This window comes from Dipodomys merriami, unplaced genomic scaffold, assembly GCF_024711535.1.
Source record: "Dipodomys merriami isolate MVZ:Mamm:240054 unplaced genomic scaffold, mDipMer1.0.p SCAF_19, whole genome shotgun sequence".
In the NCBI taxonomy this organism is placed as follows: domain Eukaryota; kingdom Metazoa; phylum Chordata; class Mammalia; order Rodentia; family Heteromyidae; genus Dipodomys; species Dipodomys merriami.
In genome coordinates, this window is record NW_027203270.1 from 24,346,245 (window position 1) to 24,373,954 (window position 27,710).

The following is a 27,710-nucleotide window of genomic DNA, read 5'->3' on the forward strand; positions in this document are numbered from 1 at the left end:
GGTGCTGAGGAATCGAACCCAGGGCCTCATGCATGCAAGGCAAGCACTCTACCACTGAGCCACCTTCACAGCCCCCAGGTTCTTTTTCTAACTACCTTTAATGCCCAGCTCTCCCTCTGTAGCTTAGGTCTGGGCCAGGGCCCATCAGTGTGGTAGGCCTGTGTCCCAGGCACAAAGTTTTCTTCCCCATTTCTGGACACCCCTGAGTCCTGGCCTTCACTGTGTTGTCTTGACCAATCCTGAACTGCTTCATATCCTGTTTTCTCATGTGCTTCATTGCCCCACAGGCTCTGAGCTCCCAGAAGGCAGGCTGGGCATTACCTCCCCCGACTCTATTCTCTCCAGTACAACTTGTGCACTCAAGTAAAGGTTGCCCTCCTTGCCCTCAGGGAGCTAATGTGAAAAACAAGGAAACCTACATGCCTGTCTTTGGGAGACAGAGCTGTAGTCAGCATCTTCAGGCTTGTATGGCAAGAAGGCAGGGAGAGGTTAGGTTGTAACTATTGGGTGCCTAAGGGAGAAAGGGGACACCCAGCACCTTGGCCCCTCTTAGCCACACCCAGCCTCACCAGACTCCCAGCCCTGGGAACCCAGCTGTGGGTGTTCAGCCAGGCCGTTGGCGGGGCAATTAAAACCAGTGGGTTCCAATGTGGTTAATCACAACAGCATCCACAGAAGCATCTTTCTCTGAGGATCTCCAAACCCTGGCCGAACATGATCTCATTCCTCCTCTGGGGTCTCCCCACCCCTGGAATGCCACCAAGAAACTGGGGCCAGATGGAGAGTAAGGGCAGTGCCAGAAAAGCCCAGGCTACTGCCACCCACTTGGGCAAGCAGATGAGTGTTCATTCTGGCAAAGAATAGGGACTTTCATTCAATGCACTACACAGGCCAGACTGCAGTGAGTCAAGCTGCACACTCGTTCAGTGATGGGGCCAGGGCCTGGGCCTGGGCTCTGGCTCCCTCGTCCAGCATGACAGGTCCACAAGTGTAACCCAGCTGATAGCCTTTAGCATCCTGGATAGGGAAATATCTGGAACTGTAAGGTGGGGGACCTGAGCTTGCTGTGGAGATGTCTCCCTAGAGCAGGTGACCTTTGGGGTGGACTTGGAAGAGTGAGAAAGAAATCCTAAGCCCTTGGAACAGCATGAAAGGGGATGCCAGGAAAAGTTGAAGAGCATGCTCCCAGATGTAGGGCCTTCATTGGTGAGGGCATTTTTCAGTTTAGGAAGACCAGTCTGGCAGGGGAGCAGGGGGGGTGGAGCCAGAAGGAACACTACATCAGAGCCTGCACAGACCCAGGTTGAAGGCACTGAAGTCTTAAGACAGAAGAAAGGAAAATTCAAGAATGGGGATAAAAGACCTGAGAGGGAGTGAGGAGGAGCCAGGAGTCCACAGTGCACTACGGGGAAGACACTAGCCATGGCCTGTAGCCTGCCTGCTCTAGAGGTAGGTAGGAGTTTGAAGCTGGTGTCCCATCTCCCTCCCCTTCCCAGTGTGGCAGTCACACATTTCACGGCCTCATTCCTCCCCCTAGAGGCTCCTGAAAGCAGAGCAACTTCTTCCTAAGTGACTGAATCATCTCTTGGTCCAGTCCCCAGAGTTTCAAGACCAAACTGGGCCCATCTCTGACAGCCAGGGAGAAATATCCATCTCCAGAAGGTGGAGACCATGTTTTGCTTGAGTGTGTGGGGAATCTCACAACTGCTTATACTCATGTAGCCAGGGCAGCGGGAATCAAAGTGCACCGTCCATAGTCAGGCCTGCCTGGGTCCTGTTCCCTTCTGGAGCTGTGATCCTGAGCTAGTTTACGTTGGTAAGTTTCAAGTTCATCTGTAAAATAAAGCAAGGCCATCTATCTCAGGCATTCAATCAGTCATATCATTTGCTATCCAAATCTATTTTGTCTGTGTTGTTTACCTAGTCACACAAGTGAAGTTCAACATAAAAGTGATTTAACTACCGTATAGTTCCATACCTATGTGCAATGATTCTATTTCTGTAAATGCTAGGAAACACCATTCTCCTTCTCAGTATCTCACGTGACCTCCTTTACTTCCGGTACTGAGGAATTCTCTCCTCTACGAGGACCAACCTAGGTTCCCACCCAGGTCACAAAGGGTAGGGGTCCCTCCTTCCTCCTGGCTCTTCATCCCATGGCTGGCTTGCCTCCAGCCTTGCCAACCCAGGGGGCTCAGTCGGGAGGACTGGGAAATATGGACTCGGGTCCAGCTGAGGGCATCCTGTGCAGACAAAGGGTACCAGCAGGAGAAGCTGGCCTGGCACCATCTCTGTACCAGGATCATGACTCTGGGCAAACTGTTTACCAGAGCAGTAGAAGACTTACTTATTTATAGCCTCAGCTGCTCCTTTCCTGCTCAGAAGAGGGGGCAGGGCGGCTCCTAGAGCAAGGGTGCTAGTCAGGTGGAGAAACAAGGTTCTGCCCAGGTGCCACTTGTCCAGACCCCTGGGCCCCTCCTCATGGCAGGGGAGACCTTCCCCTTCACCTCCTCCACACTGCGTGCCCTCCGCCTGCAGCGTGAGTGGCTGGAATGGGAGGACCGGCGCAGGGCTGCTGCCCAGCAGTGCCGGAGCCGCCGGAGCCTCTCCAGTCCCAGGACTCGACTCATGAGGCCTCGCCAATCCTGCCGAGACCCTGCAGTCCACAATGCCCTGTTCTCGGGTGACCTGCAGCAGGTCCAAGCCCTGTTCCAAGATGAAGAGGCTGCCAACATGATTGTGGAGACCGTGAACAACCAGCTGGCCTGGTCAGCGGAACAGGGTAGGGAGCACCACTGTGGGCAAGGAGTGGAGGGGGGGAGAGTCCAAGCCCCATCCCCTCCCTAAAGACCCTAGACTAAGGCTATCCCTTGCTGCCTCCATCCTAGCTCTCTTGTAAACAGAAGAGAAGGCAGAGTTAGTGGTTTATATATCTTCAGAATTACCATTATATTCTTTCAACATGCATACATAACTTGTAAATTTTAATTGACAATTATGTACATATATTAATTTCATAGAAAGTTATAGTCTAATATGAATTTTGCTTTTGCTGTATACATATCTATACGAGCGGACTGGGAAGTTGGCTCAGTGGTAGAGCGCTGCCTTGCATGCCTGAGGCCCTGGGTTCGATTCCTCAGCACCACATAAGCAAAAAGAAAAAAGCCGGAAGTGGCGCTGTGGTTCAAGTGGTAGAGCGCTAGCCTTGAGCTGAAGAGCTGAGGGACAGTGCCCAGGCCCAGAGTTCAGGCCCCACGACCGGACCCAAAAAAATAAAATAAAACATATCCACACGAGCTTTTCTTTTCCTGAAATTAAATTCTACTAACTCCACATGCAATTTTTAATTTATTTGGTGCTAGGGACTGATCAGTACACCTTCTTCCACCGGACTCCACCCCCAGTGCATAGTTTTTCTCCTTTCATTTTTGTTTTGAGACAGGGTCTTGCTATATAGCCCAGGGTTGTCTTGAACTCAAGGTCTTCCTGCCTTAGTCTCCTGAGTGCTGGGATTTCAGATGTGTACATCAGCCACATGCACTTGTAATAACTTGATTTTTTTCCCCCCGTATCTTGCATCCTCTGTTTTCCCAGTTTCTAATGCCACCATGTTGCCCCAGGACTGTCCTAGGACTTAGTTTTGTTCTTCAGTTCCAGGCCCACCCATGCAGGACCATCTTCCCACATCCAAGGCCAAGAAGAGCAGAAACCATGCTGGATTCTCTCAAAGACCCTGAGTATTCCTTAACTGGAATGCACTGCCTTTATTTAGTGGGTCCTTGTGGTTTTATAGAGTCATTATTATTTTCTTCTATGACACATGCTATAGATGGTTTTGTTTTATGCAGTTCTGGGGAACATGCCTTGTTTTATTACAGGTTGACGAACTGTTCTAAAAGGCTGTTTCACTTCACGCTCCCAACTTGGGGCTCGAGTGAACTCTTTCCACAGGTACAGCCTGGCAGTATTTGTGCTTACCAAGCCATGCATGCAGTGGAAAGGCCAGTGGCAGTTGGCAGCTGTAAAACCAGCTGCCACCCCTGCCCTGCCTGCCCTCCAGTCCCACACATCATCCCCCAGTGTTGCCTGTTTTCCTCAGGGTTCTGGGTGCTGACACCCAAGACCAAGCAGACGGTACCCCTCACCATCGCTGCAGCCAGAGGCTACAAAGACTGCGCCCGCCACCTGATCATGCAGGGAGCTCAGCTGGACTCCAGAGTTGGGGGTCGCACTGCCTTGCACGAGGCCTGTGCCCAAGCCCAACTTGACTGTGTGAGGCTGCTGCTCACCTTCGGTGCCAAGGCTAATGTGCTGTCAGAGGAGGGCATGACACCCCTGCATCTCTGTACAACTCCGGAGTCCCTGCAGTAGGTGTTCATGGTCTGGGATGCTTTGAGGAGAGCATGCACCTGTGTGTATGTCTGTGCGTGTTTGTGTGTGTCCATCCAGCTCACACACTCAGAAGGGAGAACTTCATACATTTTTGTGGTTCCTGAAGCACTGTGTTTTTATATGGAGACAAAATTCACTCCATAGATGAGGCTCAGAAAAATTTGATGAGTCAGAAGTCCTGTGTTGTTTGTGGTACTGGGGATGGAACCCAGGTCTTCATACTTGCTAAGCAAGGGCTCTACCACTGAGCTACTGTGTATCTAATTGCTGTCTCAGATTCCCTGTGAAATGTCTTAGCCAAATTCGTTTGCTTTGAGGTGGATGGGCATCAGAAAGATCTGCCCATGAGTTTTCCAGCCTCAGCATGAGCCTCTATTGTGTCTTCCCCCCCCCTTTTTTTTTGTTTTTAGTTTTTGTTGTTGTTGGCCGGTCGTGTGTTCCCACTAGTCTGGGAGCTTAAACCCTGTGCATTGTCCGTAAGCTTTTTTGCTCAAAGTTAACACTCTTATCACTTGAGCCACAAATCTACTTCCAACTTTTTTTGTGTGTGGTTAATTGGAGATTAGACACATGGACTTTCCAGACTGGGCTGGCTTTGAACTGCAATCCTCTCAGCCCCTTGAGTAGCTAGGATTGTATGAGTGAGCCACCCAAACCCAGCTTATTTTATTTTTTTAAGATATTGGGGGGCTGGAAAGGTGGCTCAGTGGTAGAGCGCTTGCCTTGCATGCATGAGGCCCTGGGTTCGATTCCTCAGCACCACATAAGCAGAAAAAAAAAGCAGGAAGTGGCACTGTGGCTCAAGTGGTAGAATGCTAGCCTTGAGCTGAAGAGCTGAGGGACAGTCCAGAGTTCAGGCCCCACGACCGGACAACCCCCCCCTCAAAAAAAAAAAGATATTGGGTTAGGGGCTTGGCACCAGAGGCTCACACCTGTAATCCTAGCTACTCAGAAGGCTGAGATCTGTGATAAAAGTCTATGAGACTCTTATCTCCAATTAGCCACCCGAAGATCAGCAGTGGCACTGTGGCTCAAGTGGTAGAATGCTAGCCTTCAGCTGAAGAACTGAGGGACAGTCCAGAGTTCTGGCCCCACGACCGGACACCCCCCCCCTCAAAAAAAAAAAAAAAGATATTGGGTTAGGGGCTTGGCACCAGTGGCTCACACCTCTAATCCTAGCTACTCAGGAGGCTGAGATCTGTGATAAAAGTCTTATCTCCAATTAACCACCCGAAGATCAGCAGTGGCCCTGTGGCTCAAGTGGTAGAGTGCTAGCCTTGATAGGAAGAGCTGAGGGACAGTGCCAAGACCCAGTAGTCAAGCCCTATCAACAAAAAGATATTGTGCTAGGGTCTCATTGTGTAGCCCAGAATGACCTAGAACTCACTATCTTCATGTTTCAGCTCCTAAGTGCTGAAGTGGCTTGGCGCTCTTGCCTTTTTTTTTGGTCTTGGGATCTGAACTCTGGGCCTGAGCACTGTCCTTCAGCTCAAGGCTAACCATCTACCACTTGAGCAGCAGCACCACTTCCCGTTTTCTGAGCGGTTTATTGGAGATAAGAATCTCACAGACTTTCCTGCCTAGGCTGGCTTTGATCCTCAATCCTCACATCTCAGCCTCTTGAGTAGCTAAGATTACAGGTGAGTGCCACCAACACCCAGCTATCATTTTTTTTTAAAAAAATCAATAGTTTCTTGGACTCAGCATAATAGGGTTTCATTTTGGCAAGTGAATAGATGTGGCTGGAAGGTAATGATTCAAGATACTCCATAGCCTATATGCTGGAGACCCCCCTAGACCCCCCACTAGATCTAGTTTACTAATGGACCCCAAAGTGATCCTTATTTTCCCCTTTCCTCTCCCACTCTGGAGTGATCCAAACTATCAGCTATTTCATGGTGGAGCTCTACTATTTTAATCAGGCATCCAGACCAATTTCTTAAGACTTTTCTGCCAAGATCAGGTCTTGGCCTCATGGATTGCTAGGATTATAGGTGAGCCACCAGCACCCACTCTGCTCATGTTGTTTTTAATTAAGAAGGAGTTCAGTTTCATCATCATTAATCTGGTTCACTGAATGTTTTCTTTACCCCCCCCACCCCCCAAGGCAATGCTGCATATTTCCAGCACTAGTATATGGCCTATAATTCTTCCAGGATCTCTGAGACTGAAACATGATCTCTAAAACACTTTTTGGTTTGCTTGGTTTGTGTTCTCACAGGAAAAGTGGAGAAGTCTCTTCCTTTCCCTGAATGATCATGGCTATTCTAAAAGAATGGTCTTCAGGTTTGGGGACAGGAAGACAATAATAGAACTTTTGTTTCTTCTTAGCTCATCGGTTTTAATTTCCTGTGCCTCAGAAGGTACATTCTGTAATTCATAGGGCACAGTGGAGACCACAGACAAGGAGGGTGTGGAGTGTGGCTCAGAAAAGTGCTCCACCCCCAGCATCATCAAAATAAACCACATTAAATTTATTAAAAACAACAACAAAGCCGGGCGCTGGTGGCTCACGCCTGTAATCCTAGCTACTCAGGAGGCTGAGATCTGAGGATCGCGGTTCAAAGCCAGCCCGGGCAGGAGAGACCGTGAGACTCCTATCTCCAATAAACCACCAGAAAACCGGAAGTGGTGCTCAAGTGGTAGTGCGCTCGCCTTGAGCTGAAGAGCTGAGGGACAGCGCCCAGGCCCAGAGTTCAAGACCCACGACCTACCAAACAACAACAACAAAACAAACAAACAAACAACAAAATCAATGAGGATTCAGGGCTGACCCTTGGAAGGAGTGAGTCTGATGCAGCTATTTGAAGAGCTGTATTTCTGATTGTTGCCTGAGATGTTTCTGGGCAAAGAATGTTTTTCTATCTGCAAATTGAAGCTTTGGGTGGCCCTCCAACTCTGGTGTCTTTGTGATCTGCAGAACACCAGGCTGGACCTCAAGGGAGGCAGAGGGGTGGGAAGGAAAGAGGTGGTGGCCACAGGCTGAGGGCCTCTCAGCCCCAGTCTTGGGTCCTCAGGATCTCCCTGGGGTCTTGCGCCTGTCCCCAGGTGTGCCAAGCTGCTCCTGGAGGCTGGAGTGATGGTGAACTTGGCCGCGAAGGAGAGTGATGTAACGCCCCTGCACGTGGCGGCAGCGCGCGGCCTGGAGCACCACGTGGCCCTCTACCTGGAGCACGGTGCCAACGTGGCCCTGCGCACCAGCCAGGGCGAGACGGCGCTGAACGCGGCGTGTGCGGGGGCTGAGGGCCCGGGTCCCGGCCGGCAGCACGAGGCCACAGCTCGCCGGCTTTTGGAGGCTGGGGCTGATCCTAGGGCAGCCGGGCGCAAGCAGCACACGCCGCTGCACAACGCATGTGCCAATGGCTGCGGGGGCCTGGCCACGCTGCTGCTGAGCCATGGGGCCCACGCTGGAGCCCGCAACGGGGCAGGCCTCACACCCATGGACTGCGCGCTGCAGGCAGTCCAAGACGCCCCAAACTGGGAGCCCGAAGTCCTCTTCGCTGCTCTGCTGGACTATGGGGCCCAGCCTGTGCGCCCTGAGGTGCGTCGGAAGGGCCTGAGGAAGGAGACACCTATTGGGTGGGAGAGCCTGGGGAAGGGAAAGGACCAAGGGAACCGAGAGCCCACCATCAGTGGCTAGAGGTGTATCAAGGCCTTGGGGAGAAGGGTACCCAAGGGGGAAGAGCTCCCACATAAACTCTGGAGCCAAGAGGCTTGGGGCGCTCTGGAGATGGGGCCCAACAGTTTGAGACAGAATGACTCAGACTTTTCTTAGTCCCCAGAATGGATGGAGTGAGGGGGCTGAGTAGATTGGGATTGTGGCGCCCCTTAGTTGGCGCTCCTGAGCCTGTCTCGATTCTCAGATGCTGAAACACTGTGCCAACTTCCCTCGGGCCCTGGAAGTCCTGCTTAATGCTTATCCTTGCGTCCCATCCTGTGACACGTGGGTGGAGGCAGTGCTCCCTGAGCTGTGGCAGGTATGTGCACCTGGGACAGAGTTTCCTAAGGGGGAAGGAGGAGGAAGGTGGGTTAACAGACTTCTCCCTCCAGAGGAGCTTCAGGGAGGAGGCAGAGGAGGCTGGGCGTGGGAGCGGAGGGAACAGGTAGCTTGAAACCCCTGGGGTCCTGGCCTCCGCTCCCAGCAGCACAGGGTGACCTGTAATCCCACACCTGTCCAGTCTCCCTCACCTGCTGCAGCCCATTTAGCAGGCAGCTCTGACTTGGTAGGCACTGTACCAGTACACCTGCCGTGAGAACATAGCTGAGGCCATTGCCTGAGGTTTAGGCCCAATCCAATTACCATGGCAGGGAGCTCTAGCTTCGAAGTAGAGTCCCTTCAGAAGGACCAAATACCAGGTGGCTGCATCTTATAAAACCTAAGGATCCCAGCACTGGGTTTGCCCCCAGATGTGGAAGGCCGAGTCAACGGTTTGGGGCTTGATTGACCCTCTTTCCCTCCTGCCCCAGGAACACGAGGCCTTCTACAGCTCAGCTCTGAGCATGGTGAACCAGCCTAGACGACTACAGCACCTGGCCCGCCTAGCTGTGCGTGCTCAGTTGGGGAGCCGCTGCCGGCAGGTGGTCACTTGCCTCCCACTGCCCTCAGTCCTCAAGGAGTACCTGCTGCTGCGCGTGGAGGGGCGCGTCCAGTGAGCCCTGTGGCAGGCCAGGACAAGTTTTCTGCGTTTTCCCCACCACCCCTCTCATGCTAGATTGGATGGCCTTCCTATCCACCCAAGGCACTGGCTTGATGACCCTTGTTGCCTCTCTCCTCTGCTGCCCATGTAACTTGTTCCACCCATACACCTGTAGTGGTGTATACCTGCAATACCAGCAACTGTGAGGCAGAGGCAAGAGAATCTTGGGTTCAAGGCCAGCTTGGGCTACATTAAAACAACAAAACAAGCTTCTAGACACTGCCTTCTCCCTTCCAAGGTGCTGTAATCGGCTTTAGCAGGCTGGTCACCAGCTGCTGCCTGTGGTGACCTGCTCTCCTTTGCTTCCGTGTTCAAAGGCATAGTTCCCTTGTTGGGTAAGCCCACTTTTCTTGATCTGGTCAAGTCTGATTTGAACTCAAGACTCAGCACAATCTCTTCCTTTGACAACCATCCTGCAATAGCCCGCCTTTGGCATGGTGCTAATTGAAGTGCCTGTGTCTGCCTGTGTGAGGCTAGAGACTGGGGCTGTATTCCTTCCACAAACATTTCTGTAAATCCATGAGTGCTGGGACATTTAGGATGAGTTCTGCTCACCCCTGGGTGCCCATGGTGTCTCAAGAAGAATACTGTACAGTGGTCTTTGAGAACCCATGGCTGTAGGACCAGAACTAACTGCCTCCCCCCATCTTACTTCTTGTGTCCATCCCAGAGTCTGAAGTACCACCATTCATCTTTAGGAGAAAGCTTTTCAGGGCAAGCAAGTTTTATGAATGCAAATAAAGGACTTGTGCACAGAATGGAAGTGTGGCTCATGTTCATTTTCCCCTTGTGCTCTTCTATAGCTTCCAACTTTTTTTTTTTGTTCAGTGGGGCTCAAACTCTGGACCTGGGCACTGCTCATAAGCATTTCAGCTCAAGGCTAGTGCTGTACCACTTTGAGCTACAGCACCACTTCTGGTGGTTTATTGGAGATAAGAGTCTCACGGACTTTCCTGCCCGGGCTGGCTTTGAACCGCAATCCTCAGATCTCAGCCTCCTGAGTAGCTAGGATTACAGGCCTGAGTCACCAGTGCCTGGCTAGCTTCCAACTTTTATGCCCTCAGCAAGTGTTTCTATTACAGGAAAGAAAGTTACAGAATACAAGCCTCCCTGCCCAGCCCCCAGCAACTACTGTAGCAACTGCAGGAGGGAAGAGAAGGGAGCAGGCAGCCTGCTGGCCTGTTCTTTTGCTAGGGAATCCTGGACTCTACTGTTACCAGCTGGAGTCACCCAGCAGACACAGCAGAGACAGAGATCTGAAGCCTGCTTTACAGCTTCTACACCAATCTCTCCTCTAGGGACTCCTGTTGGCACAGATCCCCTTTCACCAGCACAAGACAGTCTTTGACCTGGTTCAGCAGAATACCAGCCTCTCCTCACTGCATAAAGTTTGGCTTTAGTTTCACAGAGCCAACAGCCTGAGAGAAAAGGAAATCCTCCCTAGTCCCCGGCCAGGTGGGAGCCTCACTCCAGGGGAAAACACAGGACACTTCTACCCCTTCAAAGGCAAACCCCAGTCACCCAGCCTTTCTGCTTCAAGATACCTATTTAAGTACACAAAAAAAGGTATACACGATTAGAATGATTATTTTATGATAGAAACCAATTTTCCAAGGGAGGAAAGTAGGGACAGTGGCTCACGCTGTAATCGTAGCGACTTTTGAGGCTGAGATTTGAGAATTGTAAACTCTGGGCAGGAAAGTCCATGAGACTCTTTATCTCCGATTAAGCACTAAAAAAGCCAGAAGTGCTAGTTTTGGGGCTTGAATTCAGGGCTTTCTACTCTTACTACTTTTTCACTCATAAGCAGGTGCTCCACTACTTGAACCACAGCTCCACTTCCAGCTCTTTTCTGGTTAATTGGAGATAAAGAGTCTTGAGGATTTTTCTGCCTGGGCTGGCTTCAAACTGTGATCCTCACATCTTACCCTCCTAAGAGCTAAAATTATAGACATGAACTACTGGCACCTGTCTAGACAGATTTAGTTAAGGTAGTATCTAGGCTTTAGATAATCACCATTATACAGCCATCATATTGCACATAATCATATAAAAATACAAGTTCAATAACTTACAGAAAAGCAAACATTGTATAAACATCATAAAAATGAGTAAGGGAAGACCCATTAAAATACTATGTTGCAGTGGTAGAGTGCTTACCTCGCATGCATGAGGCCCTGGGTTTGATTCCTCAGCACCACATAAGCAGAAAAAGCTGGAAGTGGCACTGTGGCTCAAGTGGTAGAGCACTAGCCTTGAGATGAAGAGCTGAGGGACAGCGCCCAGGCCCAGAATTCAAGCCCCATGAATGACAAAAAAAACAAACAATGTTGCACTGGGTGCCAATGGCTCATGCCTATATCCTAGCTACTCAGAAGGCTGAGATCTGAGGATCATAGTTCAAAGCCAGCCCAGGAAGGAAACTCTTATCTCAGTGAGACTTTTTGGTGGTGGTGGTGGTGGTGGTGGTGGTGGTGGGGCTTGAACTCGGGGCCTGGGCGCTGTCGCTGAGTTCTTTCCCTAGGCTAGCATTCTACCACTTTGAGCCACAGCTCCACTTCTGATTTGCTGGGGGTTAATTGGAGATAAGACTTTCTGCCTGGGCTGGCTTTGAACTATGATCCTCAGATCTCAGCCTCCTCTGGAGCAGTTAAGATTACCGATATGAGCCACCAGTGCCTGGTCATTGAAATTCTTATCTATATTTAACCAGAGTCAGAGCTGTGGCTCAAGTGGTAGAGTGTTAGCTTTGAGCAACAAAACAAAAAACAACTTAGTGATAGTGCCTGGGCATTAAATTCAAGCCCCAGGAATGGCACACAAAAAAATACTGTGTTGGGGCTGGGAAGGTGGCTCAGTGGTAGAGCACTTGCCTTGCATGCCTGAGGCCCTGGGTTCGATTCCTCAGCACCACATAAGCAAAAAGAAAAAAGCTGGAAGTGGTGCTGTGGCTCAAGTGGTAGAGCGCTAGCCTTGAGTTGAAGAGCTGAGGGACAGCGCCCAGGCCCAGAGTTCAGGCCCCAAGACCAGACCCAAATAAATAAATAAATAAAAAATACTGTGTTGTACAGCTTAGTGGTATACACTATACTAGACGCTGAGATGTGAAGATCATTTGAGCTTAGAAGTTAGAAACCAACCTGGGTAATGAAGAAAGATCATCTAAAACCAAATAAAATCATGCTGGGATGCAGCTTAGTGCTAGAGTGTTTCTTGGGCATGTAGACACCATAAACATTTTTTAAGTACAAAAACAGGTTAAATTAATCTATATTAATCACTCAAATAAATCAGCTGCTCTGGAGGTCACTAGCTAGAAAAGAAGTTGAAGGGAAGAGGCCATAGGATAATTTACTATTTCTTGATCTCAGTGCTAAATACTGTTCACTTGGTGCTAATTACTCCCAAAGTCTTTGCTTCTGTTTTTCCCTTCTGCATCACTTATACTTTAATCAGTTGTTCAACAAAACTCCAAACTCCTGCATGTTGTTTTAGAAAAATAATTGCAAAAATATGGATAAGTTCTTATAGGTTTTTTTTTTTTTTCTTTTTTGGTTTTTGTTTGTATCCTAAAACTGCACTGCTTGCTGGGTGTAGCAGAGCACACCTGTAATCCTAGTTGCTCAAGAAGAGGATAGTAGGGCTGGGAAGGTAGCTCAGTGGTAGAGCGCTTGCCTTGAATGCTTGAGGCCCGAGGTTCAATTCCTCAGCACCACATAAGCAGAAAGAAAAAAAAGCCGGAAGTGGTGCTATGGCGCAAGTGATAGAGGGTTAGCCTTGAGCTGAAGAGCTGAGGGACAGCACCCAGGCCCAGAGTTCAGGCCCCACGACCAGACCCCCCCCCCCCCAAAAAAGAAGAGGATAGCGAGTGTGAAGATAGCCCAGGCATTTCGGAAGATCTTGTTTCAAAATAATTTTCTTAGCCAGGTGCCGGTGGCTCACGCCTGTAATCCTAGCTACTCAGGAGGCTGAGATCTGAGGATTGCGGTTCAAAGCCAGCCCGGGCAGGAAAGTCCGTGAGACTCTTATCTCCAATAAACCACCAGAAAACCGGAAGTGGCACTGTGGCTCAAGTGGTAGGGCGCTAGCCTTGAGTTGAAGAGCTGAGGGACAGCGCCGAAGTCCAGAGTTCTTGCCCCACGACTGATAACAACAACAACAAAAAAGACTGGGTATGAAGCTCACTGGTAGAGCGCCCTGTGTACGTGACAGAAACCTCAGGTTCAGTCTCAGTATCAAAGAAAAAGCGCTGAATCTTGAAATGCTTACCCATCCTAATTACCAAGCTTCCACACTACCAGAGCACTGATCTCTGAGCACTTAATAACTTGACTCATCCTTTCTCCCTAACTCATAACCCCTGACTTTTTAGAAGTTAAAAAAAAAAAAAAAAAGCCGGTGGCTCACGCCTGTAATCCTAGCTACTCAGGAGGCTGAGATCTGAGGATCACGATTCAAAGCCAGCCCGAGCACGAAAGTCCGTGAGACTCCTATCTCCAATAAACCACCAGAAAACTGGAAGTGGCGCTGTGGCTCAAGTGGTAGAGCGCTAGCCTTGAGCTTACGAGCTGAGGAACAACGCTCAGGCCCAAAGTTCAAGCCCCATGACCGACAAAAAAACAAACAAACCAGACTTTACTGATAACACTAACCTGGAGGTCAATCAGTATGCATTGCAGTGCAGCAAGGAATCCCTCAAACCTAGGAGAAGGGGAGCAAGACGAGAAGACCCAGGCTGGAAAATATAAGCTTTACCCTGCACAGCTTGGGCGTCTACAGTCCGGAAAGCCTTCCCTACACCACGCCACGCCCTTCTTCCAAGTAACTCCTCCTCTCTGGACCCTCCTCTAGCCTCCAGTTGCCCAATGGCCACGCCCATAAGGCGTGGCCCAGCACCAGGAAAGCCAGGATCCCGCCAACAAAACCCCGCCCTTCCTCCTGCTGAGAAACCTGTCCCTTTTATTTAAAGAATACGTTGACGTCACTCCGCTTTACGTAGCTTTGCGTAATCAGTGTCCGGCGCGGAGGCGGGACTTCCTGTCTCTGGTTCAACAGCTTCCGGGAGAAGCCGGAAGAGACCGGACCCTGGATAGAATCGGGGACTGCCATCCCCTTTCCCGGACCCTACAGAAAGACGAATCTAGGAGCCGCCCTGGCGACGTCAAAACATTTATCCTGGCCTTGTCAGGTGAGGAATTCCTTCCCTATCCAGGCACAGTACCAGTTTAATCCCCCTTGAATTTCCCATGAGTCCCCGCGTCCTCAGGCCCCGCCCCCAGACCACCAGCCCCGCCCCAAAGTTTGAGGGGTGTAAATGGTTTGTGACCACCCTCACTCGACTCTACCCGTCCTGGGCGTGGGGAGCTGGGCTTTGGGGGCACGGCAGCTGGGGCTCAGCAGCCCTTCAGCTCGCTGTGTGTGTGTGGGGTCTCCGTTTCTATTACCGGGGGTATAAGGACCGCCTAGACCTGGAGCCTCCGCGTCATCAAAAGCGGGGCTAGGGACCCCCTCCTTACCGCAGTCAGGGTCCCTCACTGCCTGAGTGGGGAGAAAGCCAGGGCCTCGGGAGACCGGAGACCTTAGGCCCTGTCCTCCTCTCCCCATGCACAATTCCCAGTGTCTGAGCCAGTGGTTTTCGTCTCTTTCCCACAGTTTCCTTTTCTTGTAAATCACGGTTCATGACATTAACCTTACCATCGAGGTTAATTGTGGAGCGATACATAATTGCTCCCATTGTTTATCCAACAATTGCTATGTGCCCAGGCACTGTGCTAATATTTTTGCTCCGATGATTTCACGTCATCTTCAAAACAACCTTTTGAGGTAGGTACTATTTTTAATCCCACTTTACTGAAGAGAGCTGAGGCTCTAAGAAAGTCATTGGAGTTTAAGTCACTACTAAGAAGTAAGCCGGGATTATAACATTTTCCTCACTTCAAGGCCAGTCTGTTAAGTAAGGAGGTGGAAACTTCAGTTGTTGATGATACATTCCACAAATCCTCTTTGAGCAACTATTATGGCATTTACTGGGCACCTCAGTACAAAGAGAAATACATGAGTCTTGTGTTCCAGGCTTCTAGTAGAGAGATGGGGACAGGTAGATAAGTATAATGACCATTTTATAGTGCCATGAGAATAGTTTGATGACTATAATCATAGATGGATTTGCCCAGGGACATCTGGGAAAGAAGTAGACTCTCCAAGGGAAAAAGTAAGGTACTACAAGCAGTAAGCAGTGATCCTTTCTGTCTAATACAGCAAGAGGGGCTGGGAATGTGGCTTAGTGGTAGAGTACTTGCCTAGCGTGCGTGACGCCCTGGATTCGATTCCTCAGTACCACATAAACAGAAAAGGCCAGAAGTGACTCTGTGGCTCAAGTGGTAGAACACTAGCCTTGAGCACAGAGTGGCTTAGGGACAGAGCCCAGGCCCTGAGTTCAAGCCCCAAGACTGGGGGGATGGGAGGAGAAAATACAGCAGGGAAAACCATACAGTACCAGGAAAGAAATTGAGTTGAGGACTGGGAGAGCTGATGTAGAATTGTTTCCAAATAGGCTTTACTTGGACAGTGGTTTCTGGCAGTTGTAAGACCTGGGGAACCCAAGAGGGTAAAATGTTTCTAATGTTTGTCCCATGTGGCTCCCCAGGACTTGCCAGAAGGGTATCAAAGCAGGCAGATATAGTGTCTGCTGGTGGCCTGTGTAGAGAGTTATATGTTTGGGTGATCTGACTCTGCTGTGAATGATGATTTGTTTGATTCTTGACACCTAAATTTAGATGTCACCATGAAAGAAAGTGAAATGACTCAATCTGACAGAGGTGGCTGCATAGTGACTCTAAAGGAGGCTTAAGCCAGGTGTGGTTGCTCACCCCTGTAATCCCAGCTAGGAAGGAAGGTCCAGGGGACTCATCACTAAAGCTCAGAGAGAGCACCCAGACCTTCTTCACATTTTCTTTTTTTTAAATCGGTCATGGATCTTGAACTCTGGGCCTGGGCACTGTCCCTCAGCTTTTCAGCTCAAGGAAAGCGCTCTACCACTTGAGCCATAACACCACTTCTGGTTTCTGGTGGTTAATTGCAGATGAGTCTCACAGACTTTCTTGCCCTGGCTGGCTTTGAACCGTGCTCCTCAGATTTCAGCCTCCTGAGTAGCTAGGATTACAGCCATGAGCCACTGGCACCCAGCTTTGAGTTATTTTTGTTTTTGGTCCGGTCGTGGGGCCTGAACTCTGGGCCTGGGCGCTGTCCCTCAGCTCTTTAGCTCAAGGCTAGCACTCTACCACTTGAGCCACAGTGCTACTTCCAGCTTTTTTTTTCTTTTTTTGCTTATATGGTGCTGAGGAATCGAACCCAGGGCCTCAGGCATGCAAGGCAAGCGCTCTACCACTGAGCCATCTTCCCAGCCCCGAGCTTTGAGTTATTTTTGAAGCTTTTTTTTTTTTCTTTCCAGGGCTGAGGACTGAACCCAGGGCCTTGCATGCACCAGGTGGGCGCCCTTCCGCTGAGCTAAACCCCCAGCCCCATGACACTTATTTTTGAAATTAAGAATGCATGTGTCAGTGGGTACCAGTGACTCACACCTGTAAGCCTAGCTACTCAGGAGACTACGATTTGAGGATTGCAGTTTGAAGCGAACCCACACAAGAAACTATGAGACTCTCCAATTAACCACCAAAAAGCCAGAAGTGGAGCTGTTGCTTAAGTGGTAGAATGCTAGCCTTGAGCAAAAAAAGTCAGGGACAGTTCCCAGGCACTGAATTCAAGCCCTAGAACACACACACACACACACACACACACACCCCTAAAATAACTATTCAGCCTTTTTGGTCTTTCTGAAACTGCTGTGGAGGCGATTCAAGGGTCATATATGCTTGACCAGGATCAGAAATCCCAAAGAAAGTCTGGAGACAAAGTAGCATATGTTTTCCTTATCAGCCAAAACACAGCAGTTCCAAGACTATGAGACTTTCCTAATCATCTGTGCTCCTCTATGCACATTTTAGACATGGAACTGGAAAGGTTCGGTGTCCCTTACCCCAATCAGAGTTTGAACTCAGGGACTCGTACTTGCTCTGTTGCCATTCTACCACTTGACCCAGGCTTCCAGCCCAGCTTTTTTTCTGGTAATTTTAGATAGGGTCTCAGCATTTTTCTGCCTAGACTGGCCCCCTCTGTATCTATCTCCACCTCCTGAGTAGTTACAATTACAGGTGTGAGTCCCTGCTGTCTGCCAAACTTCAGTTTTGAGACAGATGGTAAGGGCAAGTCCTTACCTTAAAGTTGGGGTCTTTAGTTAGGGACATTGATGTCCCCTCAGTAGGACATGGAACTCCATTTTTTTTTTTTTCTAAGCAGGCTCAATTAGAATCTTAAGTAATGTAGAAACCGGTTGTAACCCCTCAGGTCTGCTGATGCTTGTCCCCTTTGTTCCTGCAGTGTGGACCCAGTCAGCAGCCAGGCCATGGAGCTCTCTGATGTCACCCTCATTGAAGGTGTGGGTAATGAGGTGATGGTGGTTGTAGGCGTGGTGGTGCTGATTCTATCCTTGGTCCTTGCGTGGCTCTCTACCTACGTAGCAGACAGCAATAGCACCCAGTTCCTGGGCACTATTGTGTCAGCAGGTGACACATCTGTCCTCCACTTGGGGCATGTGGACCAGCTGGTGGCAGGCCAAGGCACTCCAGAGCCAAGTGAACTCCCCCATGCATCAGAGGGTAATGATGAGAAGGCTGAAGAGTCTGGAGAAGGTGGGGGAGACTCCACTGTGGAACCAGGAGCTGGAGATGGTATGGAGCCCAGCCTTGAGCATTTCCTTGACATCCAAGGCCTGCCCAAACGACAAGGAATCCTGGAGTGCAGCAGTCCAGATGCCCCACTAAGAGCAGAGGATAGCACCTGCCTTCCCCCCAGCTCCAGCCTCATTAACGTGAGACTCAAATTCCTCAATGATACTGAGGAGCTTGCTGTGGCCAGGCCAGAGGACACTGTGGGCACCCTGAAGAGGTAAGTGGGTTGCAGAGTAGAACACTTGTGCCCTAAGCCTGTAGGCCTTAGTTCTGCAGGCCGGTGCAGGCTTGGGGATTGTAAAGGCAGCCCTGACCAAGTGGAGGTGGGAGACTTCTTTAATAATTCCATCCATCACTTTGTGCCCTCTGTCTTGCCTTCTTGGTTCAGGCCTGTTGTCCCTCATTCTTTTTTTTTTTTTTTTTTTTCTTTCCCATTTTTGATCTTGCAGCAAATACTTTCCTGGACAAGAGAGCCAGATAAAATTGATCTACCAGGGCCGCCTGCTCCAGGACCCAGCACGCACATTGCGGTCCCTGAACATTACTGACAACTGTGTTATTCACTGTCACCGCTCACCCTCAGGAGCAGCTGTTCCAGGCCCCTCAGCCTCCTTGGCCCCCTCGGCCACTGAGCCATCCAGCCTTGGTGTCAACGTGGGCAGCCTTATGATGCGTGTGTTTGTGGTGCTCCTGGGTGTGGTCTGGTACTTCCGTATCAATTATCGCCAGTTCTTCACAGCACCTGCCACCGTCTCCCTGGTGGGAGTCACCGTCTTCTTCAGCTTCCTAGTATTTAGGATGTATGGACGATAAGGACATAAGGAGAAAATGAAAGGCATGGTCTTCCTCCTTTATGGCCTCTCCCTTTTCCTGGCCAGAGCTGGGCCCAAAGGCCTGGGAGGGAGATGAGAAGGATGTGGTAGATACCCCATCCATAGGACACAGGAGGCAGGTGGGCCTCCTTTAATGTTCACAGGGGTACAGACATCCCCTCTGTGCAAGCACAACTCAGGTAGACACAAGGATGTCATCTTTTAGAGTCCATTTCAGAGCCAATGGCTAAACTCTGGGAAGTCTGGTCTCTCAGGAGTCCCTCTCCCAGCATCCTGCATGTCTGCCCCTTGGCACCCAGGGCCACCTGCCGGGGCAGCCAGCATGACCCCAGCATATTTCTGTAATGTCTCCACTCCCCTTAGCCAAATGCCCATCTTTTGAGGCTGAAATCACATAGGCAGGGATGAAGACTGCCAGTTTTTCTTATACCCAGCCATTGCCATTTCCCTTTACCCTGTAGCAGGAATAGGGTGTTCTCTCAAAGCACTTTGCTTTTTTTTTTTTTAAATAGTCCTTTATAGTGCTCAGTCAAGAAAGGGGTTGGGGCACAAGGCCAACCTCCTAGCATGGGGAGAGGCCAGGCCACAGCTGCTACCCTAGGCCTAAGGCTGCAAGAGTGCTGGCCCTCAGCCAGCATCCTGCCCTGCCCAGCTCCAAGGACGAGCTCTGGGTATGGATCACTCAGCTCTAGGCCCTTGCCTCTAGGGCTCATGAATGGTGGGTCAGCATCTGTGACTGAATAAAGTTCCATTTTGTGGCTGTGAAGCCTCCTGTGACATTACAAGAATGGCTTTGCTCTGCCCCCAGCAACATGGCAAGGAGGGTGGGTAGGCCAGGCTACCAACGGGAGATGCAGTTTATTTACACCAGCAGCCATGGGGGCAGAGGGAATACACAGCGTTTACAAAGTTAGCTACCTGTACAGGATGGATTACATATGCAAAAATAAAAATCTCAAGACCACAGGACAGCGTGAGCCCCACCCCCCTCCCCCAATGACCCCAGCATGCGGTAATGCCAGGCGGGTGGCCCCTGGGCATGCGGGGGGGAGTGATGCATGGAAGGAAAAGCCACCGGCCATGGAAATTAGTACAGACCCCCCCACACACACTCAGACACATGATAGGATACAGGGTGGACGACACCTAGCTGGGGTGGGGAGGATGGGAATTGAAACCCACACAGCCTGCTGTTAGAGGGAGTGGGGAGCTCCTAGCCCCTGTTCAACTACACGGTAGGGAGGGGGCACTCTCCCCAGAAGGAAAGGGTCCCTCAGGGTCCCTGCTGGACCAAGCCCATCTCTTACCCAGCCTGGGCAGGGGGCTCTGCCCTGAGGGTGGGTCAAGGGACAATGGGGGAAGTTTATGACAAACCAGTTCCCAAACTACTCCTCTTTTCTCCCTCCACCATACAGAAGGTCAAAAGGGAGAGGCCAGAGAAAGGGTGAGTTAGGGCCTGAGCTGCAGCTGCCTCTCAGAAGGGAGAGTGGCCCCTGGCCTCCCTCCCCTCCCCTTCAGTAGACTCCAAGCATGTGCAGAAGCCCACTGGAGGCTCGCTGATATCCTCCTCTCCCTCTGGCTTCCCCTTTGAGGGAGAAGGCTGTGGAGGGCCAAGAACTGAGGAGCCCAAGCCCCAGGATTTATTCTAACTCTTGCCAAAACTGGTTTGGCTTTTTGAAAAATAATCACAATGCTTGGGTTAAAAACCAATTTGTAACCAGGCATCAACCACAATCCGAATGACCCCAAGGGGAGACTGGGGTTCCAGACAGGGTACTGCGAGCCCTATCTCTGTTGTTCCCTTAACCCTCTAGGGTCCCTAACCCAAATCAGTCCAACCAGTCCTGGGTACTAGCTACCCAAATGTGGGAGTGGCTCCTCCTGAGTGGAGGACAGGGGACATGGCCAGCAAGTGCCAGAGAACTCAGCTCAAGGTCAAACTCAACCCCTGTCAGCTCTGTTTCCAGCCCTGACTGCAACTGCATTCAGCCCTCCAGCTTGGCTGGGGGTGGGGTGCAGTGGGTGGGTGTGGCCTTGCCTGTGTGGAGGTGGCCAGTACATCTCTTCAGGATGTACGCCAGGCAGGTGGGTACCCTGGCATGACAGCCCCTCAGGGCACTGGAACCCCTTCCCCCTCCACTGACAACCCAGGGCACAGAACCCACCCTCTCTTCCCATCCTGGCAAAGGGGGAGAGGCACAAGATTAGGATTTTCCTCAGAGCCCCAAACCACAAGTACAGGAATAAATAACTTAAGAGCGGCAAAGGAGAAGGAAACAGGGCGGGATTTGGAGGTGGGAGCACTGAGAGGAACTGAAGCTGGTCAAGGTGAAGGGGCGGCAAGCAGCAGCTGGGAACTCGGGCTGCCCCAGCAGGGCAGGGCGGTGGGGCAGGGCAGGCAGGAGGAATATGGGGCCACCCCAGGAGGGTGAGGCTGGGCCCCTTCCTGGGGCAGGGAATGAGGTAAGAAAACATTTCAAATAAAGCAGCACCGTTCCCTCTCACCTTGGGGCCCCACTCCTCGCCAGCCCTGGTTCAGGGAGGGGGGAGTCATTTTGATCTGCAGCTCCCTCTTCCTACCCTCCCCATTCCTTGAAGCTGTAGAGGCTGGAGGCCCTTTCCTGGCACCCAACAACAAAAGGACAGCTCCTGCTGCCAAGGAGGTCCCTGGGACTGAGGGGAAAGGGCTGCCCCTCTAAGGGGCAGGGAAGGCGGCGGCAGTTCTGGACGCCTACCTCAGCAGGCAGCACTCAGTGCCTGCCAACCCCTGGGACTGGGGGCATGAGAGGACTGCACACAGACAGGACATGCACAGCCCCGCCCCTCAGCTCCAAGCACCGGACCCATTCACATTGCTGAGGGCAGCCAGGGGAGGCCCCCTCCAGGCTCAGCTTCCAACCCACAGCCTCCAGGGTAGCCACAATGCCCCTCGGCAGGGCTTAGTCCAGTTCCTGGGGTGGGAGGCAGGCAGTGCCCTGGCACAGTGCCCAGGTCAGGCCCCTGGCCTAGCTGGACATCCAGTAACTCACAGAATAAATAGGAAAACTGCCTCCCCACCAAACTTATGTCCAAGGCATAATGTCCAGGTCTGAGTCCTGCATGCCGAGGGGTCGTGCTCCGTTGCAGAGGACCCTGCGCCCCCCAGGGGCGCATAACTGGATCCTCTGCCTGCCTGGCTCACCAAGCTTCCCAAGCCCAAACCCCCAGTAGCCGTCCATATGCCAGGCTATGCCACCTGGGTGGGGGTTGGGAGAGGGCTCTGCTCAGCCAAAGGCTATCCCTTGCACCCAAGTCAGTTGATGTCATCATAGATGCTGGGCGTTGGAGGAGCCGGTGGCTTTGGCTTCTTTTTCTTGTTGGAGCCCAAGTTGGAGGCAGTCCCTACCAGGCTCAGATGGGATTTCTTTTTCTTGGTTTTCCGTGACTCCGAGCTGTTGGTACCTACAAAGGAAGAGGCACAAGAGATGGGGTAGGGCGTGGCAAGAGAGTAGGGTAGAGCCCTCCATGCCTTTGGACAGAAAGCCCCTGGGATTCAACTGCAACACATACCTAGACCCCATCCCTGATTCTCACTCGTCTTGGAAGAGCCTGAATCAGAGGGTGAGAGATCAGAGGAGCCGTCCCACTGAAGTCGGCTGATCAGGGCTTGGCTATCAGTCATGTCAAAGCTGTCGTTATCCAGAGAGCTTTCGACCTCCGGAAGGACTCTGGAAATGAGAGGGGCAAAGAAGAGCTTTAGGGATTCAATACCATCAGCATTCTAAAACATCAAAATCCACCACATAATGGGGTTCTTACGCTGAGGGCCCAAGGAAATAAATCCGCACGGTTCGCCTCTGCTCATCTGTGTGCTGAGGGCAGCGCAGGGACCTGGTGGGGGGATACAACTGTTACACCTGGGGTAAGGTAGGGAAGGACCTGAGCAATTAAGGTAGAGGTCTTCCCCTTCGAAGACTGAAAGGAAGGGCAGAGCCTCATTACTCAAATCCAGAGGTACTCCCAACCCGTGTGCAGGAAGGTCCCCAGTGCCCTTTCTTGATTCTGTGCTCACCTTGTGCACATCTTCTTGGTGTGTTCAGAAATCACCCCACATTGCTGTAAGAGGAATATAAGCGGAAAAGACTGTCAGAGGGGAACCTACTCCAGACACTAGTCTTCCTTCTATACCAAGGCTAGACTGTACAAGCAGAAATATTCCCCCACCACCCACCCACTGGGAAGGGCACAACAGACAGGCCAGGAAACCGATTTCCAGAGACTAGAACTCTATGGGGCCACCTGCTATGCCACCTAGCCTTCTCTAGAGTCTGTGACTCCAGACCACTCCAAGGGACCCCTGCCCTAGTTCCTCACCGTGGTGAGCAGGCTACGCAGCTCCTCTGGCCCCAGGGTCTCATAGCTGATCCCAGATGAGTTGCTATACTGTGAGAGAACCAGAAGTACAGGTCAGAAAGGAAAAAACAGGCAGACAAAAAAAGGGGTGTGAAGGTGGAAGTGGAAAATTAGTCCCTCATCCCTGCTTCCATGAGAGTTGTTTTCCAAGTGAGTCCTTTCAACCCACCTGCACACCAGTGAGAATGTAGGATCCAGAAAGAATATAAATACACGAGACCCAAAGAGCCCAGGTACTGTTTCTAGCTGTCAGCATTCTGACCTTAGGAGTCCAACTCCCAGCCACCTCCCAGTGAGAATGGACATTAAGAGGGGCAGCCTCTAACTCACCTTAAAAGGATCCGAATTGCTAAGTTCCCCTGAAGAAGAAAAAAGAAGGGGAAGGGTGTTTGATGCAGAGGTACAGACAGAGAACCCTGAAAATAACCAGAGAGGAAGTGGGGGTGACAGAAGGATCACAGGCCCTCCCTTACATCCCATCCCAGCTCCCGCTGTACTCCCCACACCCCTACCCCCACCCTCCCAAGAGCCCCTGAAGACAAGCTAGCAGCACCCTTGTTGCTCCAGACTCACTTACCATTTTTATGTTTTAAAGACTTGGATCTTCGAGGGGAATTGGGGTTCTGGAATGGGAGATACCATAGCTTTGGGGAAAGGGCAACGATAAGGGGAAGCCGAGAACCCAGGGAAGGAAAAAAGATTTGACAAAGAAAATCCTCAAATTCCTCCTTTTCCTCCCCAGTAAGAGGCCTGTCTGCCTACGTTTCCTCCCCAACATCCCCCCAAGGCCTCTGAAACTCCCCTTCCCACCACACGCTCTCATCCCCAAACCCACAGAACCCCTATTCCATGACCTCAGACTTGAGTCAAGACACCCGAGGACTCCCTGCCCAAAGGGGAGGGTAATCTGTCCTTCACCCAAACTTCCCGAATGCTCATCCCAGCTCTCACCTTGTCTGATTTTCTCTTCTTGGCTATGGGAGACAAAAAGGATAAAGAACAGGGTTACTTTTAAGGCCTCAATCTAAGGACACTCAAAGAAAAGTACAAAACTACATTTTTCCTCCCGTTAGTGCCAGCCAAAAATATTTTTTTTTTGGTTGGTTGGTTATGAGGCTTCAACTCAGGACCGAGGCACTATCGCCAAGCTTTTTACTCAGGGCTAGTCCTTTACTACTATGAGCCACAGCTCCACTTTCAGTTTTCTGGTGGTTAACTGGAGATAAAAGTGCCTCCCATTTTCCTGCCCAGGCAGCTTTGACCCTTGATCCTCAGATCTCAGCCTCCTGAGTAGGTAGGATTAGACAAGAGCCTCCAAGCACCCAGCTATTGCGAACAATGTGACCAATGCATACCCAGTTCCTGCCTGCCCACCTCAACCCAGTGTCTTTCCCAAAGTTCCCCAGATCCCAAAACACCTTTCTTCTCTGAGCCATAGGACCAGTCATTGTCATTGATGTCATCATTGTCCTCTTGGTCACTCTCAGACTTGTTCATATTGTTGCTATTGGCAATCCTGCCAATGGATGGAAAGAGAAAAAAATCAACACTACCAGCTGTTTGCCCCCAACTTCAGAGGCATAGTGGAATATCTGGGGCCCAGTACAACTCCCCCCTCTGTACCCTACAAGTGCCCCCAGTGGACTATTCCATGGTACAGACTGCAAAATGTGTAGGTTTGGTACTGCCAGGGAAGAGTCCCTCACCGGCGGTTGGCGATTCGGCTGCTGTTCCGACCCATTCCCAGGCACTTCTCCAGATGGGGAGCAAAGCGGGAGGCAGCGATGCTGCGGCTACAATTGGGGCAAACACACTCCTTGCTCTTCCACTGGTTGAACACCTGTCCAAAGATGTCTAATCCGGGCTGGTCCACGATCTCTGGGGACAGGAGAGGCTGGTGATCAGGGCAGGCAAGGAACCCTCACCTCTTCTTCCCACATGTGGTCTCATAGCCTTGTCAAACCCCCTGCCTAAGCTCACAGGAGCTCCAGGCTCTGCATCTAAGATAGTTTCCAGAGAAGATCTCTATATAAGTGCTCCCCAGGCAGGGCCAACACTGCTTTCCTTCCACCTGAAGCTCACCAAAATCCTTCATGCTTTCAGGGTCCGTATCATCCAGGAAGAAGTAGCCACACTTGACAGCCCGGTGAACCTCAAAGCAGAATCCCAAACAAGAATCCTCCACCAGGTCTGCGTATATCTCCTGAGCGATGGCCTGGGCCCCAGAGGAGAACATCCACGGTCACGAGAGTTACAGCCCTCTGGACTGACAGAAACTCTCACCAACAGACCTCCTGGCCAAACATCATGCTTTCTTTGCCATTTTCCCCATCTTGTCTTGGAATTCTTTCTTCCTGGATCCTTGGACCTTCAGTGGCTATTCCGTTTAAGGAACAAGGCTGACTACCCAAATTCCTCTTTGGCTCAGTTGCCAGATATAGCGACGTAGAGACGTCAAGAGAAAGAACTAGAGGCACACGTGGGGGAGCCCTCACCTCTAGTTTGCTGTTATCCAGGCCAGACAAAGACATTTCCTCCATTTTCATTTGTAAACTCTTGTGGAGACGGCGCTCTGACTGCTCATAGCACAGCGGGCGGCAACACGGCTGCACATATGGGGGCGGGGGTGTTGGTGTGAGTCCAAGGTACCTCTGAAGACTGCCACCTCCCCTCCCCACCTCGCTGCCCAGAGCCTAATCTTGGCATCAAGCTATCTCCCTCCCCAAGGCCCAGGCTCACTAAGTCTGCATAGTCCTAAGGGGCCTGAAACCCAGAGGTGGCCTAGTCCTTTCCAGGCCTGTGCTCAGGACCTGGACTCTATTGCCAATCAGAGTCTGGGTCTCTAGGAGGCAGCAGCTCACCCCAGGTCCCCAAAACTCAAACCCCTCTCTGATACCCATGGTGCAATGCAGCAGGGGGAGGAGAAGGAACTCCAAGGCCTCAAAGCAAACCCACAGGGTGTGGCAAAGAACTGCACAGACTCCTGAAGACACCCCCCCCTTCCCTAAAGGCTCTCCTCAGTCACCTCTGCTTTCCGCCAGGATGTCCACTTGGGGGGGTACTGCTACCAGAAGTAGGAATGGTCCTAGGACCCTACCACCTTCACCCCACTCGCTCTTCCCTTGAAATCAGCCTCCCACTCCAGAGAGGAAGAGAGCCCACAGAAGCCTACAGCCCAAGGGGGCATTTCCAATCACCCCTCGCAGGGGCGGGGGTGAGCCCCGTGGGAAGCACGTGGGGAGTGGGCGCTCCCCATACCTGTTCTCTTCCATAACCCTCTCCCTCCCTCAGGACCGGCCCGGAAGTCTCTCCAAGAGCCCCAAAGTCCCCCAAACCCCCACCACGGAATGCAGAAAGAGCGCCCACAGTCCGGGGCTTCCTCTGAACGGTGGGTACGAGTTTAGGGAGCTGCCGGCCTACAGTGGGGTGGGGACTGACAAACGAGCCAGGGGCACTGGGCAGCGAAGGAGGCCGGGCCGCCGCTCTTCCCCCGTCCCTGCGGCACTGCTGCTGCATCATACCGACTGGGGGGAGGAGAGCCGAGCCGCTCGAGGCCGGCGCCGGGCCGGGACAGCCCGACCCTCAGAGAGTGGAAAGAGTGGGACGTGTCCCGGCCCCTCTCGGTCCTCGCCGGCCGACACTCCCGGCCGGCCGGGGAGAGGAGTCCGGGAGGGTGTCTCTATTGTCCCGGGGGCTGGGGCCTGGCTCCCTAACAAAGGCCCCGCGCCCCCTCCCCGGCCGGCCCTGCCCCGCCCAAGAGGGACCCAGCCAGGGGGAAGAGCAGGGGGCCCGGACCCGGCCGGGCAGCCGGGGGAAGCCGGGCGTTTCCGCGTCGGCCCGGGGGGAGGGGAAGGGGCGCTGACCCAGACCTGGGGGGAGGGGGCCCAAGCCCCGCCTCGGGCCCCGCCCCCCGCCCCCCGCAGGCCCCTCCCCCGTCCCCGTCTCCGTTCCATACTCACCCCGCCCGGGGGGCCGCGCCGGGGCCCGGCGGCCTCTCAGGGCCGCGTCCTCCGGCGGCGGCGGCGGCGGCGGCTGCTCCGGAGCCCCATGTCCGTCGGTCCGTCCTCGCCTCTCCCCGGGGCCCAAGGCCCGGGGCCGGGGGGTCGGGCCGCCCCCCCGCCTCGCCGCCTCACCGGGCGGCCATGGCCCCTTCCCCTCCCTTCTCGTCCCGTCGCCGCCTCCTCCTCCTCCTCCTCACCTCACCCCGCCCGCGCGCAGTCCGCGCGCCGTCCGCGCGCCCCTCCCCCCGCCCCCCACTCCAGCCCGCCTCTCCCGGGCGGGGGGTGCGGCGCGAGCCCGGAGCGCGCGCGCGTGCCGCGACCGGAGGATGGATGGATGGAGCGAGCGAGAACGCGAGCGTGCGCGCGCGCGCCCCTCTCCCCCTCCCTCCGCGCGGGCGCGAAGCCAGGCGCGAGCGCGCTCCAACCTCCTCCTCTTCCTCCTCCCGCCCCTCCCCAACACCCCGCCCTCGCCCTCCCTTCCTCTTCCTTCTTTCGCTTTGGCGCGCCCAGCGATTGCTCGCGCCTGCTAGAGGGGCCCGAGCGCGTGCATCTGCCCCGCGGCCGCAGCTCGGCAGCATTTGCTCCAGGGGGCGGGGACCGGGAAGG

The 27,710-nt window shown here is 52.5% G+C and overlaps 3 protein-coding genes across 10 annotated transcripts; 2 read left to right on the forward strand and 1 right to left on the reverse strand.

Moving 5' to 3' along the window:
• Nucleotides 1-2,481: 2,481 nt before the first annotated feature.
• Nucleotides 2,482-9,830, forward strand: Asb16 (ankyrin repeat and SOCS box containing 16). Its single transcript, XM_070027831.1, has 5 exons — nucleotides 2,482-2,782; nucleotides 4,103-4,370; nucleotides 7,444-7,936; nucleotides 8,259-8,372; nucleotides 8,863-9,830. The coding sequence occupies exons 1-5, from the start codon at nucleotides 2,482-2,484 to the stop codon at nucleotides 9,046-9,048; spliced, it is 1,362 nt and encodes a 453-aa protein (XP_069883932.1). The 3' UTR covers nucleotides 9,049-9,830.
• Nucleotides 9,831-14,134: 4,304 nt separating this feature from the next.
• Tmub2 (transmembrane and ubiquitin like domain containing 2) lies at nucleotides 14,135-19,477 on the forward strand. Of its 4 annotated transcripts, XM_070027841.1 has the most exons (5): nucleotides 14,135-14,280; nucleotides 14,745-14,915; nucleotides 16,543-16,578; nucleotides 17,529-18,095; nucleotides 18,328-19,477. In XM_070027841.1, exons 4-5 carry the CDS (start codon nucleotides 17,554-17,556, stop codon nucleotides 18,689-18,691), a joined length of 906 nt encoding a protein of 301 aa, XP_069883942.1. In that variant the 5' UTR covers nucleotides 14,135-14,280; nucleotides 14,745-14,915; nucleotides 16,543-16,578; nucleotides 17,529-17,553; the 3' UTR covers nucleotides 18,692-19,477. The 4 variants fall into 4 exon arrangements, with proteins under 4 accessions (XP_069883942.1, XP_069883938.1, XP_069883940.1 ...); XM_070027837.1 differs by lacking the exon at nucleotides 16,543-16,578; XM_070027839.1 differs by lacking the exon at nucleotides 14,745-14,915.
• Nucleotides 19,478-19,550: 73 nt separating this feature from the next.
• Atxn7l3 (ataxin 7 like 3) lies at nucleotides 19,551-27,291 on the reverse strand. Of its 5 annotated transcripts, none has more exons than XM_070027836.1 (13): nucleotides 27,063-27,291; nucleotides 25,599-25,709; nucleotides 25,186-25,318; nucleotides 24,810-24,981; nucleotides 24,522-24,619; nucleotides 24,055-24,077; nucleotides 23,681-23,726; nucleotides 23,434-23,462; nucleotides 23,065-23,133; nucleotides 22,763-22,806; nucleotides 22,510-22,581; nucleotides 22,261-22,418; nucleotides 19,551-22,152 (listed from the first exon to the last, which is right to left on the reverse strand). In XM_070027836.1, exons 2-13 carry the CDS (start codon nucleotides 25,647-25,649, stop codon nucleotides 22,004-22,006), a joined length of 1,044 nt encoding a protein of 347 aa, XP_069883937.1. In that variant the 5' UTR covers nucleotides 25,650-25,709; nucleotides 27,063-27,291; the 3' UTR covers nucleotides 19,551-22,003. The 5 variants fall into 5 exon arrangements, with proteins under 5 accessions (XP_069883937.1, XP_069883935.1, XP_069883936.1 ...); XM_070027834.1 differs by having other exon boundaries at nucleotides 23,434-23,519; nucleotides 27,063-27,273; XM_070027835.1 differs by having other exon boundaries at nucleotides 23,681-23,747; nucleotides 27,063-27,273.
• Between the last annotated feature and the right edge of the window lie 419 nt (nucleotides 27,292-27,710).